Here is a 19,096-nt window from a genome sequence, read left to right as displayed (position 1 = left end):
AAAGAAATCTCAGGTGGTAGCTTGACCTAAAACCATGTAGCAAGTGATAGAGGTTTTGAGCTTCAACTTTATGGCTTGCTACTCAGGTTGTGGGGTCATTACTTAGACTTAAAAGCTTCCGGTTTCACAGTTCTTCTTACTTGTTTCACCTCCACAACAGGTATAGACTACTATGAGAGTAGGTCATTAATTTATTACTAAGAACAAAAAGAAATCTCTTCTTTTCTTCCTGTAAAGGTTCCAGTTTAAGGGGCAGTGGGAAGCAACTTGTGTTTGACTTTAATTTTATTTTATTTTATTTTATTTATTTATTTATTTTTTTACTTTAATTTTAAATTTATTTAAAGTCACCAACACATGTATAACAGGAAAATTTGTCATAATTACATAGTTTTTCTGCCTTATAACTTTGCTTAATAACTTTTATTTAATAAAGAAGTTCTGGAGCTTTCCTCAATGTCTGAAAAGTTGTCTTTTCTGTCATGTACAGATGTCATATTTGTTGATTTTACACAGCCTGGCTGTGACAGTTTTTTTCCACACAGCACAGATTATTACTAAACCCAGCAAAAGCCCAGGGCTGTTTTTTGGGGTAGTTGAATGTTTTATGAAATGTTGTGCTTGTCTACAAGGTCCACACTTAAATGGAATAGGCAGAGGTGGTGCAGAAGCAGCGTCACAATTTCAAAGGTGGGAGTCATAGTGTCAATCTTAGCCTACCTCTTAGATTAGTGGGAATCAAAGACATTTAAATTATTAATACATGAAGTTACTGTGGTTGCAAAGATAAGACAATTTATTCCCAGAGCAAATTAGAGACTCATCACTCTCCAAAGTCTCAGCTCTGTTAGGTTCTCTATGGAAGTCAGCTGCTTTGAGTGTTTTTAATTCAGATTTTAGAAACTTCTTCAGTCTAGTTAGCTGCTATCCAAATTTCTAGAGCCCCACAAAGAGATTATTTAGGAAGCCCCTTCCCTTATACCCAGCTTTCATGGCAGTCAAGCCTGGCACTAGTATATGAATTTAGCTTCTAAGAGAGCTGTGGTTGAAATGTTGCATTTGCACATTTGTCATGGTAAGAAGTGAGTAGCCCTGTCCCTGGAGGGTGAATTGAAGCTTATTCATCTGGAGAAGACTGTCAGTGACAGGCGCCCGCTTCCTCCTCCCAGGGCAGGTGGGGTAGCCTCCTGAAACAGGCGGTGTACTCTTGTAGAACATTACTGCTTCAACAGTACATCAGAAACACTTTAATGTCTTAAAATAAAGAATAAGTCTTCCATAACTTTTGTTTTGTTAGGATTTGTGTCGGAAAACAGGAATGATGGTGTACAGAATTCAATTTGTTTCTTAACTTAAATATTTTTTTCTGAGTTTTACAGATTTATAAAATTGGGAGAATATGAAATTGTGTGGTGGCCAGAGAGTTGAAGGCAGAAACAGTGACAGACCTTCCTGAATCTAACATTTGACTGGCCTCCTAAAATTAAAATGTTGGGCATGGGGCGGGACCAGGTGTCTTTGTTAGTCCCAAATTGCTAATTCAGTCATCAGCCTCCAATTTTATATTTGGTTTCAAAATGCTTTCTTATTTGGTTTCAAAATGCTTTCTTAAGGCAGTGAAGCAATAGAAGCTATGGTTTCATAAACACTTCTAATTAAAGCTTTCTCCTTCAGTAGAGCACCATAAAATGTATATTTGAGGAATAATGTTTGTAAACGTTTTATGTCATATTTTGCAGCACTTTAAAGCAAAGAAATAGAAATCAACAATCAGCTCTATAGGTTGTCATCATGAATAGAAGTGCCTCTTTGCTCAGGTCCAGTTGACACTGGAAAGTGGAGTTGGAACCTTCAGGGAGTGTAAATGTTACTTCTGTATGTGATTTTGAAGGCCCCTACACATTAAAATCTGACTTAATTTTCTTTTTCCATACATTTTTGTGTTTAAATTGCATGTTCTTTTGTTTCTCCTTATGATTAAGCGTTGCAGGATTCTAGTTATGATAGTTAGCAGTCTTACAGAAAGCTGATAATCCCTAACTGTAACACTGCAAACAACAGTAATGGTATATAATTTTTCTTGTGTCTTTATGTGTTTAACTTGGGTGAAGCAGTGAAAATCAAAGATTATTGCAATTGCCCTTGTTTACTCTGGCATTTTAAGTTTTCAGAGTGTGCTTCTGATACTCAACTACCTACGTGTCTATCATTCATTACTCAGTTTGCAACTGGGGAGAAGGTATCTCTTAGCACCATGTATTCAGTTGGTCCTTGGTATTGCTAACAGAATTGGCAAACCTGTTTATTTAGAAACATGGATAAGTGGTCACGGCACTAGCAGCCACTACAGAGCAACATTCTCAGCACAGCCAGAGCTTCAGCAGAAGAAATATGACACAACTTGGAAAGATTGTCTCTGGCTACACGAGCAGTGTCATTGAGGCAGTTGGATGGGAAGGTAAAGATTTTAGTTCAAATGAAGTAGCATCATTCAGGAAAGAGTCCAGCTGTCAGTGCTTTGAAGAAACCAGTTGAAGGACAGTTTTATTCTTATCTATGGGATATCATCTCTGTTTCTTTTCCCATTTCTTATGAGGATGGCCTTACCTCCATCTCAATGTGTTAATGCTATTCTTTTTTATTTGAAAAATAGCCTTGCGTTCAAATAAAACTCATCTTGACTTTTAAGTATCCATTCACCTGTCAAATGAGAATAGCAACTTAGAATTTCGATTTCCTTCCTTCAGGAATAGCTGCAAAATACATTTTTATTGTAGTTGAGGGTACCAGTGATTCTTTAGTGCCTCAGTTCCTTAGCTTTCCTCACATCACTGCCCACACCAGCAGACCCTTGTTCTGAGGTTACTGTTCAGGCAGGTTAGAGCCCATGTACATCTGGTGAGTTATAAGCCCTAGGATCTTTCAGGGTTCTGCCACCAACAATGTGACATGTGTTAGGAGTCTGTTTAATTTCCTTAGCACAGAGCTAAAAAATTTGTCCTCATAAGCAGGTAATCAGTCTGTGAGAAATAAAACCTACCTTTGGTGCTTTTTTCATTTGTTCTCTAAAGGTCAGGGATGGGATAGATGTACATTTGTTTTCCTTTGCAGTCAAAAGAGAAAAATCTTCAAAGACCTTTTTTATCTTTTCTTCTAGGTGGCTAACTTGGCCTGTTCCATCTCAAACAATGAAGAAGGTGTAAAGCTTGTTCGAATGTCTGCAAGCCAGCTAGAAGCCCTCTGTCCTCAGGTAAAGTACAACCAGCAGTGTTTAAGCTATCACCAATTGGATTTGGGTTATTAAAGTGGAAATGAATTTTATTTTATTAGTTTCATTTTTAGGATCTTAGATAGAAGCCTTGAGGACAAAATACTGATCCACAGTCCATGTAGAGAAATGTATATTTAACTTCCAGTGATATTTCCTTAAGGCGTCATGTGTTACTGTCTCCTTGCCCTTCATTTGAAATGTATAGCCTTTTTCACTGCTGGCAAATGGAGGGCAGGCAGTGGCCATTGCTAAGGGCCTTTCTAAGGGAGGGCCACCTGCAACATGTGGTAGTCCTGGCATCAGGATTGTTACCCCATGAGCCTGAAAGGATAACTGCTGCCCACCCACACTCCATCTTTATGCCCAGTGTTTGGATCTTGTTAGAGGGCATGAGATTCAAGAACTGGAAGCCTTAATCTGCTGTGTCCTGAAGTACCCTTATGATACAGATATTAATAACGTATTTCAGCCTGCTACTGGTAAAACTTGAGAACTTTTCTCCATTTCTAATGGCATATTGTAAGGCTGGTGATTAGGCTAGGTTAAGCATCTGGGGCTTTAGAAAGACTCTGAAGCATGCAGAAGAATGCTTGTTTTGTTAAATGTTAGATGAGCTGCTCTCTCCTGTGAAGTGTGCTGATCCTGTTTGTGTGGCTTGATACTCCGTGCCCCTCATAGGGGTTTCTGAGTAGTGTCAGTGCTGTTTTGGTGAAGAGGTTGCTTCTCCAGTTTCTGAGGCAGAGAATGGTCATGGGCATACCCTAAACCTCTTTCTAAATGTCCTGCCAGATGACATTGACCACAAATAAAGAGGAATAAACCAAGGGAACTGGAGTATAAGAGATCACAGGAATGAAGTTTCTGTGTTATGCCTGCCACCAGCTTTAAGATACACCGTAACCATTACTTTGGCTCTTTCATATGCATGATTCCTGACCAAAATAAGTAAAGACTGGTGATTAATCTGGGATCCTGACTGGTACGCAGGTTAATTAGAGCCTTTGTTCTCATTCTCAACCATGTGGGTTAGTTTGCAAATGAAAGTTGCTTCCTCTGGGTGTTAGTGTGTTGGGTCAGCTGTGGATCCACATGTTCTGATCAATGTTTCTTCAGCTTTAACCCAGTCATTAAGTCTGTTACTGGCCAGTCAGTAGCTGTACAGATAATAAGCACAGTAAATGTAATCACGTCCAGAAAGTTCATGGATGAACAAGTTGTATGAAATAAATTTAGAGCAGGTTTTAAAGATTTGGCATTCTTTTCTCAGGCTTGCCTTATTACCCTATCAGTGCTTTATTTTTAATGCCTTTGGTTCTCCATTTGATTTTGAAATGCTTGAAAAGCGACAATGCTTTCACATATCGGCTGAAACAGATGGTAACATACGCTGATCACACCTACTAAGAGTATTTATATAAATGATATTAAAGCCTTGAAAAAGAGAGTCTAGTAGATTCTAATGGGAGTGCTGGTGTGCATAAGTCACGTTTGGCTGGGGCTTGTTGCCCAGGCTCTAGGTGCTTTCTGAGGCAACCTTTCTCCCTCTCTTCTGTAGTTCATTTCTCCTACTAGAGCAGACCCCAGGACAATACCCGGATGATTCCTAGGATTAGGTATAGAAAGAAAAGAAAGTGAATTCACTCAGTCATGTCCGACTCTTTGCGACCCCATGGACTGTACCCTACCAGGTTCCTTCATCCATGGAATTTGTCAGGCAAGAGTACTGGAGTGCCATTAGTTGCCATTGGGTATATGTCCTCGATAAAAAGGTGTTACTTGGTGTGATTGTTCTCCCAGATTCCTTTCTAGGCTCCATCCTACCCTGGCTTGCAAATAGGGCTGGACAGATTCAATGACAACAAATACAGCAGACATTGAGGGCATGGTAATGACAAACTGGATAGCAGGTGCCATTTCTAAATGAGGTAACTGTGACTCCATTCCAGCCCATTATTGCTAGATTCTTTCATTATTTGTAAAGAGAAGTCAACAATCCAGATTTTTTGGTAAGTCCCAATTTTAAAGGATTGGTAACTAAAATTTTGAATTTCTTTGAGGAGGATAAAACAAATTTCTAGAAGCTGCATCTCACCTACCCTGGCCCATGTGTTTCATACTCGAAGGACCTCTCCTTTAAGGTGGCTAATGGCTGTCCCTCTCTTCAGCCTGGTATGGGCAGTAATGTGAGGCCTCACTGGCTTGTTTGATAAACCCTAGGCAAACTAATCAACTTGAATAAACTAGTTAGTTAATTCACCAGTAGTTTAACACGATGTTTAATATGCTGTAGCATGTAGACAGTATTAAAGTGTATGTTTCTTTGAGGCTACTGTCAGCATCCGTCCACAGTATAGACTGTGTGTTGGGTTTTTCCAGTCTCTTTTTATGTTTCGTACCCACACTGCTGCATTCAGGCAGCCCTGGCCCCTCTGTTGGGGGCTTTTTTGTGACCCCCACCTACAGTGTGGAGTTGGCTCCTAGACCTTATTGTTCCTTTCTGGAGGGGAGAGATGACAGATGGAACCTGTAGAAACCTTTCTTCCCCATGTTTCCGTTCACTTTTGGAAATGGGAAATTCTGTTCTAAAGTGCTAACTTTTTAGAAGTTAAGCGATTTTAACTCCAAATGTTTGTGGTATTAAAGTTGAGTTCAGACGAAGTAACCTGAAGGTAGATTTATTTTGTTGCTTGGGGGAGAAAAGCACCCCATTTTTTGGTGATTTACTGTTGTCATGAGTAGGGAAGAAAGTAGGTCAGCACTCTCTGCATTGCCTTCTGCTTTGTGTCTGCATTATCTCACTCTGTTCTCCAGAACAGGGACCTACCTCCATCTGAGCAGATAGCACCAGTCTCACATGCTCTTATCAGGGGGAAAAAAAAAAACTGTTCTGGAAAAGGACCTGATTCCCCACATCATCTCACTCATGGTTGTGCTCAAGTCTTATTCTTTGGTAGCTGCTTAAAAGATTTTCATTTTTCAGTTCATCCAATGCTGGTGAAAACAAAATGGAAAAACCCTGCCAACAGCAGGTTTTTGACAATTGAGTCTTTAAAATCGGAGAATGGCATTTTGGAGATGATCTGACTTAATATTTTATTTTTCATAGTTCATTATGCAAGAATGAGCATTGTATATTTAAGTTAATACAAATCTGGCAGTTTAATATTTCATATGGCTGGGTTTAATGCATGGCCTTTCTTGGAAATTTAAGCAAGGGTGAATCAAGTCTTTGAAGCTGCTGCTTTATCTACATTTTTTGGCCCTTTTTTGGCGGGGGGAGGGGTGGATTTCTCGCTAACTGAATTGAGAAAGAAGAAATGTTATTTTTTTTTTCTTCTGCGTACTTAGATTTATCTTTCATATTATTGCTTCTCCCATTGTGCTATGGGAATTCTGATCATTTTTGTGGCTAACAGGCTTGATAAGCATTTGTTGTTGTTCAGTCCCTATCAAATAAGCATAAACTCAGACAGGCCTGGTTTGAATAGTTAATGAGAAAATATATAGCTCTTAAATGAGCTAAAGCATACCAGCCAGGGAAGCCTGTGGCATCAAGCTCTCATTCATACGTTATTCCGCTTCTGATTTTCTCTTAACATTTTTACACAGCAGTTGCACAGAAGAGCTCAAAGGAGATGCTTCTGACTAGAAGTTTTCTCACAGCATTTTCTGTGTCTCTTTCCTCCCTTAACCCTCTCCCATGGAGGTCTGCAGGTAACAGGGCCCCAGAAACACTCTTAGTCTCCTTGTAAGCCTTGTATATTGATACTGGTCTGTTGTTTTATTTTGTTGTAAAGTCTGTTTTCCATACCGTAAGAGGTTTCCCTCTTCCATTTTCTTGAAAAGTCTATATAATTGGTATTAGTTCTTTAAATGTTTGGGGAGAATTTATCAATGAAGCCGTCTTGCCTGGAATTTTCTATATGGGAAAGATTTTAAACTAAATTGTTTAAACTATTATTTAAACAATAAGAAATTATTTATTTAATAGATATAATGATATTCAGATTACTTGTTTAAACATTAGCTGTTTATTCTTGACTGACTTTTGATAATTTGTATTTTATCAATTGCTACTCTATTTTTTTTCCTTCTACTTGCTTTGGGTTTATTTTCCCCTTTTTCTAGTTTCTTAAGTTAGAAGCTTTTAAATCATTGATTTGAGACCTTCTCTTCTAATGTAACTTGTAATGTTGGTGTGTAGCTTCTCAGATTGCTCAGTGGTAAAGAATCTGCCTGCCAGTGCAGGAGACACAAGGATTGGGTTCAATCCCAGGGTGGAGAAGATCCCCTGGAGTAGGAAATGACAATCTACTCCAATATTCTTGCTTGGGAAGGCCCATGGACAGAGGAGCCTGGCAGGAGCTACAGTCCATGGGGTCGCAGAGACTCGGACAGGACTGAGCATAGACACACATACACAGTGTTGGTGTGGATGTTAAATCGTGTGATTGGGATGATCAATAAAGACCTCACTGAGAGAGTGATGTAGAAGCAAAGACCAGAAAGGAGATGATAGAACAAGCCAGGGACAGTGTCTGAGGGGGGAGCAGTCCAGGAAGAGGGAACAGCAAATAGAATTTGAGGAAGAAGGGTGAAATATCTAACAGAAGTGTGAATGGTATAGAGCCTTTTATATGGCCATGGTAAAGCATTTGGTTTTTTTGCTTTGAGTCACATGGGAAGCCATTGACAGGTTTTGAGTAGAGAATTGACATGATCTAACTTTGATTTTACCAAGGTCTCTCTGACTTCTGTGAGGAAAGTTAGAGAGACCCCCTTAGGAAGCTGTGGTAAGCAGAATAATGTGCTGTCCCCACCCCCAATATCCTAATTAGTAAAACCTGTGAATATATTGCCTTGTATGGCAGAAGGGACTTGGCAGAGATAAATAAACTAAGGATCTTAAAATGGTTAAATTAACCTAGATTATCCAGGAGGTCCCTAATATAATCTCAAGGGTCCTTATATGAGGAAAGCAGTGGTGGTGGCATCAGAGGAGGAGATGTGATCATGGAAGCAGGAGCTGGAGTGAAGTGGCCACAAGCCAAGGCGAGTGGGTAACCTCTAAAGGCTAGGAAAGACCAGGACTGGATTTTCCCCTAGAGCCTCTGCAATGAACGTTCTGCTAACACTTTGATTTTAGCTCTATAAGACCCACTTTAGACTTCTGCCCTTCAGAGCTGTAAGATAACACATTTGTGTTGTTTTAAGCACAACTAGTTTTGTGATGATGTGTTACAGCAGCATAGGAGACCGAAACAGAGGCAAGAGTACAGTGGAAGTGGTAAGCACTGGTTATAGAGTCCAAATATATTGTGAAGGTGGAATTTACTGAAGGTTTAGTGAAGTGAGGAGAGAGAAGAATCAGGAAAAATTCCAGGTTTTGATCCTAGTAACCAGAAAGATGGAGCTATCATTTAATTTTGTGGTTCCTGTTAGACATGCAAGCAATAAAGTCAAGCTTAGGGAAGAGGTCTGGACAAAATGTATAAATGTGGGATTCTTTAACACACACGTGGTGCTTAAAGACATGAGGCTTGATAAGTTCACCAGTGGAATGCATAACCCCAGAATAAAAAGGTCTGGGAAATAAAACTGGGGTTCCCTGATATTTAGAGTTTGGGGAGGTGAGCAGTATCCAGCAAAGGAGATTCAGGAAGTATTATTGACCAGAAGAGCACCAGAAGCTCACTCTATCTGGGAAGACAAGTGGGGGAAATGTTCCTAGGAAAGAGTCATTATTCATGTCAGATGGTTATAGAATGTGACCTGAGAATTGATCCTTGGATTGAGCAACATATAAAGATCACAGATGATCTTGGACAAAGAAGTTTAGGTGGAATTTAGGAGCTCCACTAGAGTGGATTCAAGAGAAAAGAGATGAACTGAATACAGCAAGTTGATAGCTCTTTCAAATTAAATGTAAGGATAATGGAGACATGGCGTGGTAGCATGTAGTACATATGGAGTTGAGAGTGACTTTTACTTTTTATTTTTAGTTGGGAGCTTTTTTTAACATTCAGCTGATGGAAATAATCCAGTAGAAGGGAAATATAGATAATAAAGACTAGAGCGGAGAGAATTACTAGGATATTGTCCTACAGTAGAGGAAAGGAAGTGAGATCCTGTGGATAAGTGGCAAGACTGGTCTGAGATGGGAGCATAGATAGGAACATTCACAGTTAAAAAGATGTAAGACAGAGCATGTGGCATAAATGCAGGTAAATGGGTAGATGCAGTGATAAGATTCACAGACATTCTCTTTTGATTGTATTCATCCTTTCATTTAAATAGGAAGCAGAGCTATAAGCTGAGAGTGATGATGCTCTCAGAAGTGTGACAGGTTTGAGGAGAAGATATGGAATGATTACTCTTTTAGAGTCCAGACTGGAGGAGAGGAGGATACTGATTGGACTAAGGAAATCTAGTTCTCTTGCTGTCCCCAACACTGTGAGTCCTCTTGAAGTTGAGTGATAGGTATTTTAAAGTGAGATGCATTCAACATGGTTGGGAGCAGGAAATCATGAGTTTTATTTTGGACATGTTTATTTTGAGGCATCTGAGTAGAGTGCTGGGTAGGAAATGGTTAGGAAATGAGTTGGGGGCTAGATTGAGTGGTCTGGGATGGAGATGTGGGAGTAGTTGGCAGATGGGTGGTATGTAAAATCATGAAACTAGAAATTGCTCACAGGTGGGAGAAGTATAGAACAGCATAGGATCAAGTCTTGGAACTCCGGCATTAGTGGAAGAAGATGACAGCAAAAGAGACACAGAAGAAGTAGCCAGAATAGTGGGAATGAAACAGGAAAACTCTTTGACAGAATCTAACATCCAGACCTGATTAAAGACACTGTAAACTAGGAGTAGAAGAAAATTTCCTCAGCATGATAGCATCGTACTCAATCATGAAATGCTTGCGTACTTACCCCTAGGATCAGAACCAGACAAGAATGTCCTGTTCGGTGTTGTACTGGAGGTCTTAGCCTACAGTAGCATTTAAAAAGTTGCCATTGATATGTGGTGGTAGTGCCTAGTTTGTGGGTCTTTGCAAATATAATGAGCAAGGATAGTGACTCACATTAATTTAGAAGTGAGAGTAAATATTTCCCTCTTGTTGTTTCTTAACTAGGTCACTTTAGGTAGGCTGTTCATGTCTTACCTCCATTTTATACCAGTATTTTAATGTTCTCCTTACTGATTTGTCAGACATTATATACTTCATCTGTCATGTATACTTAAATACAAATGTAAGCAGAGAATTTTCTTTTTTTTTGGTGGGGCCAGGGTTGGTACACAGCATGTGGGATCTTAGTCCCTGACCAGGGATCAGATCTGTGCCCTCTGCAGTGGAAGCATGGAACCTTAACTATTCTATAACATAAGAAATATTTATTTGTTCAGTAAGTGCATAATTAAACACATTCTTTTAGTCATATCGTTTTAAATCTAACTCATTATCTATTTGGGAACAATCTTATTTTGCACATAAATATAAGTATGAAGTTCAGACATTGACTATTTTTTTTCCAAATAGCCCATCAAATGTAAAAATGGACCATCCCTCATCACTGACTTGTGATGTCTCTTTTGTCATATATTGACTTCTGCTTTACGATAGGGTGTGTTTTTAGATTTTTCTTTTCAATTACTTTAGCTTTGTATTACATTTTAACTCTTCATTCCTCTTGATCTCTATCCCATGTATATATTTGCTGCTCTCAGCCATTAACTATTCCAGATTAATTGGTGAATAAATAGGTCAGTCCCCCTACTCCTAAACATGGACTGTGTTTCTATTTATTCAAGTTTTTTTAATAATGTACTCGGAAAAAGTTACTTTTGATATCTCCGTCCTTTAGGTTTCTTTACAGATTCACATATTTCCTATTGTTTTCATGAAGAGCTAATACTCCCTTCATTTTATGTCCTGTTTTCTGGTATATAGAAATGTTACTCATTTTTATATATTTACATTGTCTCTAGCTACCTTAATGAACTCTTGTTAATTCTAAGAGGTTTTTCAGTTGACTTACTTCAGTTTTCTAGATAAACAAAGATGTTCTACATTGAAAAGTAATTTTATTGTCTACTTTCTAGACAGCCTTTTCTTATTTCCATTTCCCACTTTATTTCATTAGATAGAAAGACCATTAATTAAGTAATGATGACAATAAGTATTCGGTCAATAACATCTTGACTTTTTTAAAGTAAATGATTCTAGAGTTTTCCCTAATAAGTGTCATGTTGGATGATTATTCAAAGTATTATTTTAAGTGTCTTTCTAGTCCCAATACCAGAGAAGGCAATGGCACCCCACTCCAGTACTCTTGCCTGGAAAAATCCCATGGATGGAGGAGCCTGGTAGGCTGCAGTCCATGGGTTCGCTAAGAGTTGGACACGACTGAGCGACTTCACTTTCACTTTTCACTTTCATGCATTGGAGAAGGAAATTGCAACCCACTCCAGTGTTCTTGCCTGGAGAATCCCAGGGACGGGAGAGCCTGGTGGGCTGCCATCTGTGGGGTCGCACAGAGTTGGACATGACTGAAGTGACTTAGCAGCTAGTCCCAATACATCAGAAAATAGTATTTAATTTATTATGTCCCACAGTTTTGTAATCAAAACAAGAAAGTTCACCTTAGACAAGGTGCTTTTCCTCCATTATACTGTATAAGAAAAGATTACAGAACAAAGGGAGCAATTTTCTCTTTGTAAGGGAAAATTATCTTAGTATTTAAAACATATAATTAATTCCCTGCTGGTGTTTACTTGGCCCTCTTAAGAAACATTTTCTTCAGCCAGGTATTCTTAAAAGGTCTAGCTCCACTCTGATTCATTGATAACATTAGTGAATTAATGAGTTAATTAATGAAGAGTAGTCCACAATCTTGAATCACCCAGTGGGAAACAAAGGGAAGAAGGAAAAGAGGTCAAAGAACAAGCCTGGAAATGATGAAAATAGGGGAGACCATGGTATAACACATGGGAAAGCTAGGATACTTTTGACAAATAATTTATTGTCCAAACCCATTCACTTTTGAAAGTGATAGTTAGTGAAAGTTAAGTTGTTCCGTCGTGTCCAACTCTTTGGGACCCCGTGGACTGTAGCCCACCAGGCTCCTCCATCCATGGGATTCTCCAGGCAAGAATACTGGAGTGGGTTGCCATTTTCTTCTCCAGGGGATCTTCCTGACCCAGGGATCAAACCCAGGTCTCCTGCATTAGAGGCAGACGCTTTAACCACTGAGCCACCAGGGAAGCTTTTGAAAGTAGTGGGCTATTAATAGTAATTGGGTTGGCCTAGTCTTCAAAACCTACAATCTGTAGTTGATAGTTTCGATAATTTATCCCTTACAGTTAGCTGGGAGGGAAGAGGAATTAGTTATACCAGTCAGGTGGGTCTGATTCTTCTTTAGTTTTTTGATTACAGTCTATGAGGGGTAATTTGATAACCTCACTCTTGGATACCCCTCCAATATATTGGGAATTACAGACATAACCTGAAGACATGCGGTTTCTGTAGCACCGAAAAAACATGATCCCAAACTCCTGCTCTCAGGTACGATGCCCAAATGACTCTATGATAGCTGCTGTCCTACCTCGCAGATCTCAACTCCATCACCACCAGTTTCCCCTGTCCTTGCTTACCTTCAAAGTTGCATTACTATGAACACATTTATTTCCAATAACCCATAAGCACCTGTACCTAGAGATCTTCCTAATGATTCTCTCAGCTCTTTTTCAAACTACTTTCATTATTTATTCATTCATTGACTATATCAAAGGATCTGAAAGGTATTTCTCCAAAGAAACTAGGGGTCAATAAGTACGTTAACAGACAATATCATGAGCCATCAGGGAAATGGAGATCAAAACCACAGTGAAATATCACTCCACACCCACTGGGATGGCTGTTATTTAAAAAATGGAATAGGGAGAAAGGGAAAACAAGTGTTAAGGATATGAGGAAATTGAAACTCTCATATATGCTGGTGGAAATGAAAAATGGTTCAACTGCTTTGGAAGATAGGCAGTTCCTCATAAAGTTAACCATATGACCCAGCAATTCCATTCCTAGTTACATATAAAAAAACAGTGGAAATAAATGAAACACATATGTAAATATTCATAGTGTTATTCATAATGACCAAAAAGTAGAATTCATATGTCTGTAGCTGATAATTGAATAAAGAAAATGTGGTAAATTCATATAATGGCATATTATTTGTCAGTAAAAAGGGTGAAATACTGATACATTTTATAGTGTGTATGAACCTTGGAAACATGTTAAGTGAAAGAAGCTAGTTCCAAAAATGCACATATTAATACGATTCCATTTATAGGAAAAGTCTGGAATAGGTAATTCATAAAAATTTACCAACATACATTAATTTAAAAAATCACAAAGTTAAGTTACTGGTTGGTGGAAGAAAGGATTAGGGGAAATAGGGAGGGACTGCTAGTGGATATGGAGTTTCTTGTTGGAGTGATAGAAGTGTTCTAAAAATGACTGTAGGACTGGAAAAGGTCAGTTTTCATTCCAATCCCAAAGAAAGGCAATGCCAAAGAATGCTCAAACTACCGCACAATTGCACTCATCTCACACGCTAGTAAAGTAATGCTCAAAATTCTCCAAGCCAGGCTTCAGCAATATGTGAACCGTGAACTTTCTGATGTTCAAGCTGGTTTTAGAAAAGGCAGAGGAACCAGAGATCAAATTGCCAACATTCGCTGGATCATGGAAAAAGCAAGAGAGTTTCAGAAAAACATCTATTTCTGCTTTATTGACTATGCCAAAGCCTTTGACTGTGTGGATCACAATAAACTGTGGAAAATTCTGAAAGAGATGGGAATACCAGACCACCTGACCTGCCTCTTGAGAAATCTGTATGCAGGTCAGGAAGCAACAGTTAGAACTGGACATGGAACAACAGACTGGTTCCAAATAGGAAAAGGAGTACGTCAAGGCTGTATATTGTCACCCTGCTTATTTAACTTCTGTGCAGAGTACATCATGAGAAACGCTGAACTGGAAGAAACACAAGCTGGAATCAAGATTGCCAGGAGAAATATCAATAACCTCAGATATGCAGATGACACCACCCTTATGGCAGAAAGTGAAGAGGAACTCAAAAGCCTCTTGATGAAAGTGAAAGTGGAGAGTGAAAAAGTTGGCTTAAAGCTCAACATTCAGAAAACGAAGATCATGGCATCCGGTTCCATCACTTCATGGGAAATAGATGGAGAAACAGTGGAAACAGTGTCAGACTTTATTTTTTTGGGCTCCAAAATCACTGCAGGTGGTGACTGCAGCCATGAAATTGAAAGATGCTTACTCCTTGGAAGGAAAGTTATGACCAACGTAGGTAGCATATTCAAAAGCAGAGACATTACTTTGCCAACAAAAGTTCGTCTAGTCAAGGCTATGGATTTTCCAGTAGTCATGTATGGGTGTGAGAGTTGGACTGTGAAGAAAGCTAAGCACCGAAGAATTGATGCTTTTGAACTGTGGTGTTGGAAAAGACTCTTACGAGTCCCTTGGACTGCAAGGAGATCCAACCAGTCCATTCTGAAGGAGATCAGCCCTGGATGTTCTTTGGAAGGAATGATGCTAAAGCTGAAACTCCAGTACTTTGGCCACCTCATGCAAAGAGTTGACTCATTGGAAAAGACTCTGATGCTGGGAGGGATTGAGGGCAGAAGGAGAAGGGGACGCCAGAGGATGAGATGGCTGGCTGGCATCACTGACTCGATGGACATGAGTCTGTGTGAACTCCGCGAGTTGGTGATGGACAGGGAGGCCTGGCGTGCTGCGATTCATGGGGTCGCAAAGAGTTGGACACGACTGAGTGACTGAACTGAACTGAACTGAGTGGTTACAAAACTGAATGTACCAAAAATCTTTGCATATTGCAGTTTAAATGGGTGAATTGTTTGGCATATAAATTATATCTCAGTAAAGCTGTTTGTTGTTTTTTTTTGTAAAGAAATGACTTCTTATTTTAGAAGAAATAACTTTTAAACTTAATAAATATTATACTTTCTTTGAAGTTGTATGTCAAGTACAGTATGCCTCAGAAAAACAATTTTTCACATACGTAGTCTGAGAACGTACCAAGAGCCTAAAATGCCAAAGTTCATCCCAAGACTAAGAATGATGGGTGACTGGAACAAACATAGGCATCCTGCAGTCGGAGTAGTGATGTGCATCTATAAGGTGCATCTCTAAACAGTTAATGTTTTAACATACATTTAATGATATGGAGAAGTATTTAAATGAAGCAGGATAGTCAGTTTTATTAGCATATAATTCTAATTGTGAATTTTTTGACTTGGCACATGTACATGTGTATGTGAGGAGAAAAAGCCTGGAATATAAATGTCAAATTGTGAAGAGTTGCTGTCACAGAGTGGGGAGATTAGAGATAATTTGTGTTTGTTACTGCCCATAGTTCCAGTATTTCTAGTACTGTATTTCTGATGAATTGCTTCTCCATTCATATGTAAAGCCTTTTGTTTAATACTTCTCTGTTTCCATCTTTGTAACTGTTTAAGTGGAGCATGTGGTATTGTGTGTCCTCATGAAATGCACAGGAGACAAAACCATAGCCATTCCACCGACCAAAGTGTCTGGCTTATTTTATTTTCTTGACTCTGAAAGAGTATACAATGAACTTTAATGTCTTCGCAGGTTATCAATGCTGCATTGGCTTTAGCAGCAAAACCACAGAGTAAACTGGCCCAAGAAAACATGGATCTTTTTAAAGAACAGTGGGAAAAACAAGTCCGAGTTCTCACAGATGCTGTCGATGACATTACTTCCATTGATGACTTCTTGGCTGTCTCAGGTAATGAGCTGATTCCCCAGAGAAGTATGTGAGGATGTGCATAATTACTTTCACCTATGTTACAATAATGGACAATAAAAACACCCCCAAGTCTGGCCAGGTAAATTATTCTAGCAATAATACTATGCTGGTGTTCATTTTAATTAAAACAGCTACCATTGACTCCCAAGCAGTTGGACATGGGGTTGGAGTTGTTCTGCTTGTGGTGGGGCTGGTCTCAATCTCAGAGGTGTGAATCAGGAAACTGCCTGGAGGAAGTTGTTCTCTGTGTGGAGTAAGATTTTGCAGCTGTGACCTGTACAACTCCATAAGCATCCACCTTTCTTGCTGCTGTTGTGTGTAGAAAAAACACTGACCTGCTGGACTGTGGTGGTTGGTTATGAGCCTGTGAGACTTGGGAGACAGGATTCCCAGCATCATCAGCTTCAGTTTCTTTTGTAAAAATTGTTCCGCTTGGAAAGCATCTCTCTCTCCCTCAGAAATGATCGTAGTTTAACTGCCTACTTTCGAAAGACTCTGTCTGCATGATGCACAGATAGAAAACAGAGAGGAAATATTTAAGTACCATTTAATTATGAACTTGCAAAAAATAAATCTGGGTAATTCACCTCACAAAAACAGTTGATTTCATTATATAAACATAAACTGGTAATGACATAGTAAATTGCATTCATATAGAAAATGTCTGTCAACTGCAATTCCCTGTTTATCACACAGATAAATTTCAGTCCATCTCCTTAGAGTTGAGCAAGTATAAATGCATTCTCCATTTAACAGGCCTCTGCTGCCCTTGGCCACGCTGCTTGCTCTCTGGAGGTGCCAGGCTTCGCGAGGCCAGTGGCCTGTGGGCAGTCAGTGGCTGGTCCTTGTAGGGCTGAAACTACCTGTCACCCCAGGGAACCACAATCTGGAACGTGGGAGATGTGAGCGGCAATGGGGCTTGAAACAGAAGCGGTACTTAAGTACATGCACAGCACAGTCCTCCAGCAGTGACCTATATAAGGTGACACTGTGTTCTGCATACCAATGTTCCCCCGTCTCTGCTCACTCTCCTTGGGACTGGAGCATTGGCTCTGCTTGAAAGATTGGGGAGCAGAGAGTCTGTAAACTGCAAAACAAGGGGGTGAACCATGCTGCTGCAGGACTGCCAAATTGCAGGTGCTGGTACTTTAAAACAAAAAACCTATTTGCAAGCACATTTTTGCAGGTGCCAAAAATGCAGCAATTGCTTTTTTGGGAAATCTTGGCCTTCTGTTGTTTTCCTAATGAAATACTGAATTATTCTTTTTCATAGGTTTAGAGAAAAACATTCCACCTTCACAGCACACTTTTAAGCAAACAACAAATTCTGAAATCTAAATGCAAAGCCCCCCTCTGGAGATAGGTATTACATTCCTAAACTTACTTACCAAGTAAGGCTTGGTCTCAAGGGATTTCTAGTCCTCTTACAGCAGAATAAAATATAATAGAATCAGATGTCCCTCATGCAGCATTCTTCAGATCAGAGAACAAAGGGGATTTTGCAGTGGCGTTTAGTGGGATCCAGGCAATATCTTTAGGGTATATGACATAAAACAGAAGAACAGTAAAGAGAAATCAGATTTTCTAACAGATAACTTTTGTCTGGTGAGTATGTTCAATTTTTATGCAAATGTGGGAAAATAGAAGGGTTGACTTGATGGAAAAGAGTTTAGACAGTTTCCATTTAGCAAATAAACACAGAACAGTAGTCTCAGTCAGGAGGTGGTAGTGCTTTCAGAGCATCTGAATTTCAGAGACCCTCATTAGTGTGTTTCTCTAAGGTTTTGTCATAGGCTTGCTTAGTTGTCAGGTAATTAATTAATTAACAGGACAAGGCTATTACTCAGAATTCCTCTGGTTGTCACGGTGTGCTTTTCAGAGGCTTGGTTTGAAAGGAAGAGACAGGCAGATGCCTGTGTAGAGTGCTACTGGATTGATCAGTTAAGTTTTGGCATTTAGATTCCTTTATACCCTTACACACTAACCTCATCCATGGCAGCTTTAGCACTATTTATGTGGCAGATTAGAGATATCTCCCCATCTCACCCAGCAGACTGGCTTTCGTTGAGAGGAATCCCATTTTCTAGTGGGCAGGCACCCAGTGGTCCCCAGCTCACAGCCTCTTGAGAGGGCCCCCCCCCCCCCCCCCGGTTGGACAGCAGGTGCCATCTGTAGCAGCTGTGTGCTTTTAGCAGTCTTTCCAGCAGAAGCCAAGGTCTGCCCTCTCTGCCATTTCCCATTGCCCAGAGGCACAGTGGTGCTCAGTAGTCCCTCAGCAAAGTGGGCATGTTTCTGAGTAAGGGGCTGCTGGGCAACTGCCCAGCACAGGCTCTGGCTTAAGGTTGGTGCACTTCATGAAATTTGACCTAATGAAAAGTAAGAATGCGACTTGACTCCTTGGAGTATTGGTGTTTTCCCATGTCCTGGGGTTTTGTGGCCCTTTGGCAGTGGGATAGGTTTGGAGGAATATTTCCAGTAATGACTTTACCATCAGTCCCTCTTGGAATCCATGGGGCCTGTGTGTTTGCTGTAGCCCTGTCTACTCATGAGAGCCCTTCCAAGGGTAAGTTACTTAGGGGATAGGACTGAAAGGACCCTCTGCTGTTTTAGCTCCATTATTTCTGCATATTCTGTCCCATTGGTTCCAGAAGTTCCCTTGTGCTTATTATAAGTTATATCCCAAGTTTTGCAGCTTAAAAAATAATGGTCATATTGTGTATAACTTGGTAAAGCCACCAAGACCCTGATAGCAGTGTTTCATGAGGCTGCAGGGCAGGGGCAACCTGAGTCACTGTGTGTCAAATGTGAGCCAATGGCACTTGAAAATAAAAGGGACATACAAGCCACTTCCAGGGAAGAGGGAGGGGCACTCGTTTTCCCTAAGCTATTCTATTCAAAATGTTGCCTTGTAAATATTGGAGGTGATTTAGGATGCTACACAACATTCAGTAAA

The 19,096-nt window shown here is 39.8% G+C and overlaps 1 protein-coding gene across 1 annotated transcript in view; it reads left to right on the top strand.

Annotated features, from left to right (window-relative positions):
- The window catches only part of CTNNA1 (catenin alpha 1), a 179,110-nt gene that overhangs the window by 141,042 nt on the left and 18,972 nt on the right, over window positions 1-19,096 (top strand). The window contains exons 10-11 of the mRNA XM_006070838.4: window positions 3,158-3,250; window positions 15,966-16,122. Of these exons, the coding sequence (XP_006070900.3) occupies window positions 3,158-3,250; window positions 15,966-16,122 (250 nt within the window). The remainder of the gene's footprint in view (window positions 1-3,157; window positions 3,251-15,965; window positions 16,123-19,096) is intronic.

Source organism: Bubalus bubalis, chromosome 9, assembly GCF_019923935.1.
Source record: "Bubalus bubalis isolate 160015118507 breed Murrah chromosome 9, NDDB_SH_1, whole genome shotgun sequence".
NCBI lineage: Eukaryota > Metazoa > Chordata > Mammalia > Artiodactyla > Bovidae > Bubalus > Bubalus bubalis.
Note: the sequence above shows the minus strand (reverse complement) of the source record. Positions and strands in the feature narration are given on the sequence as shown.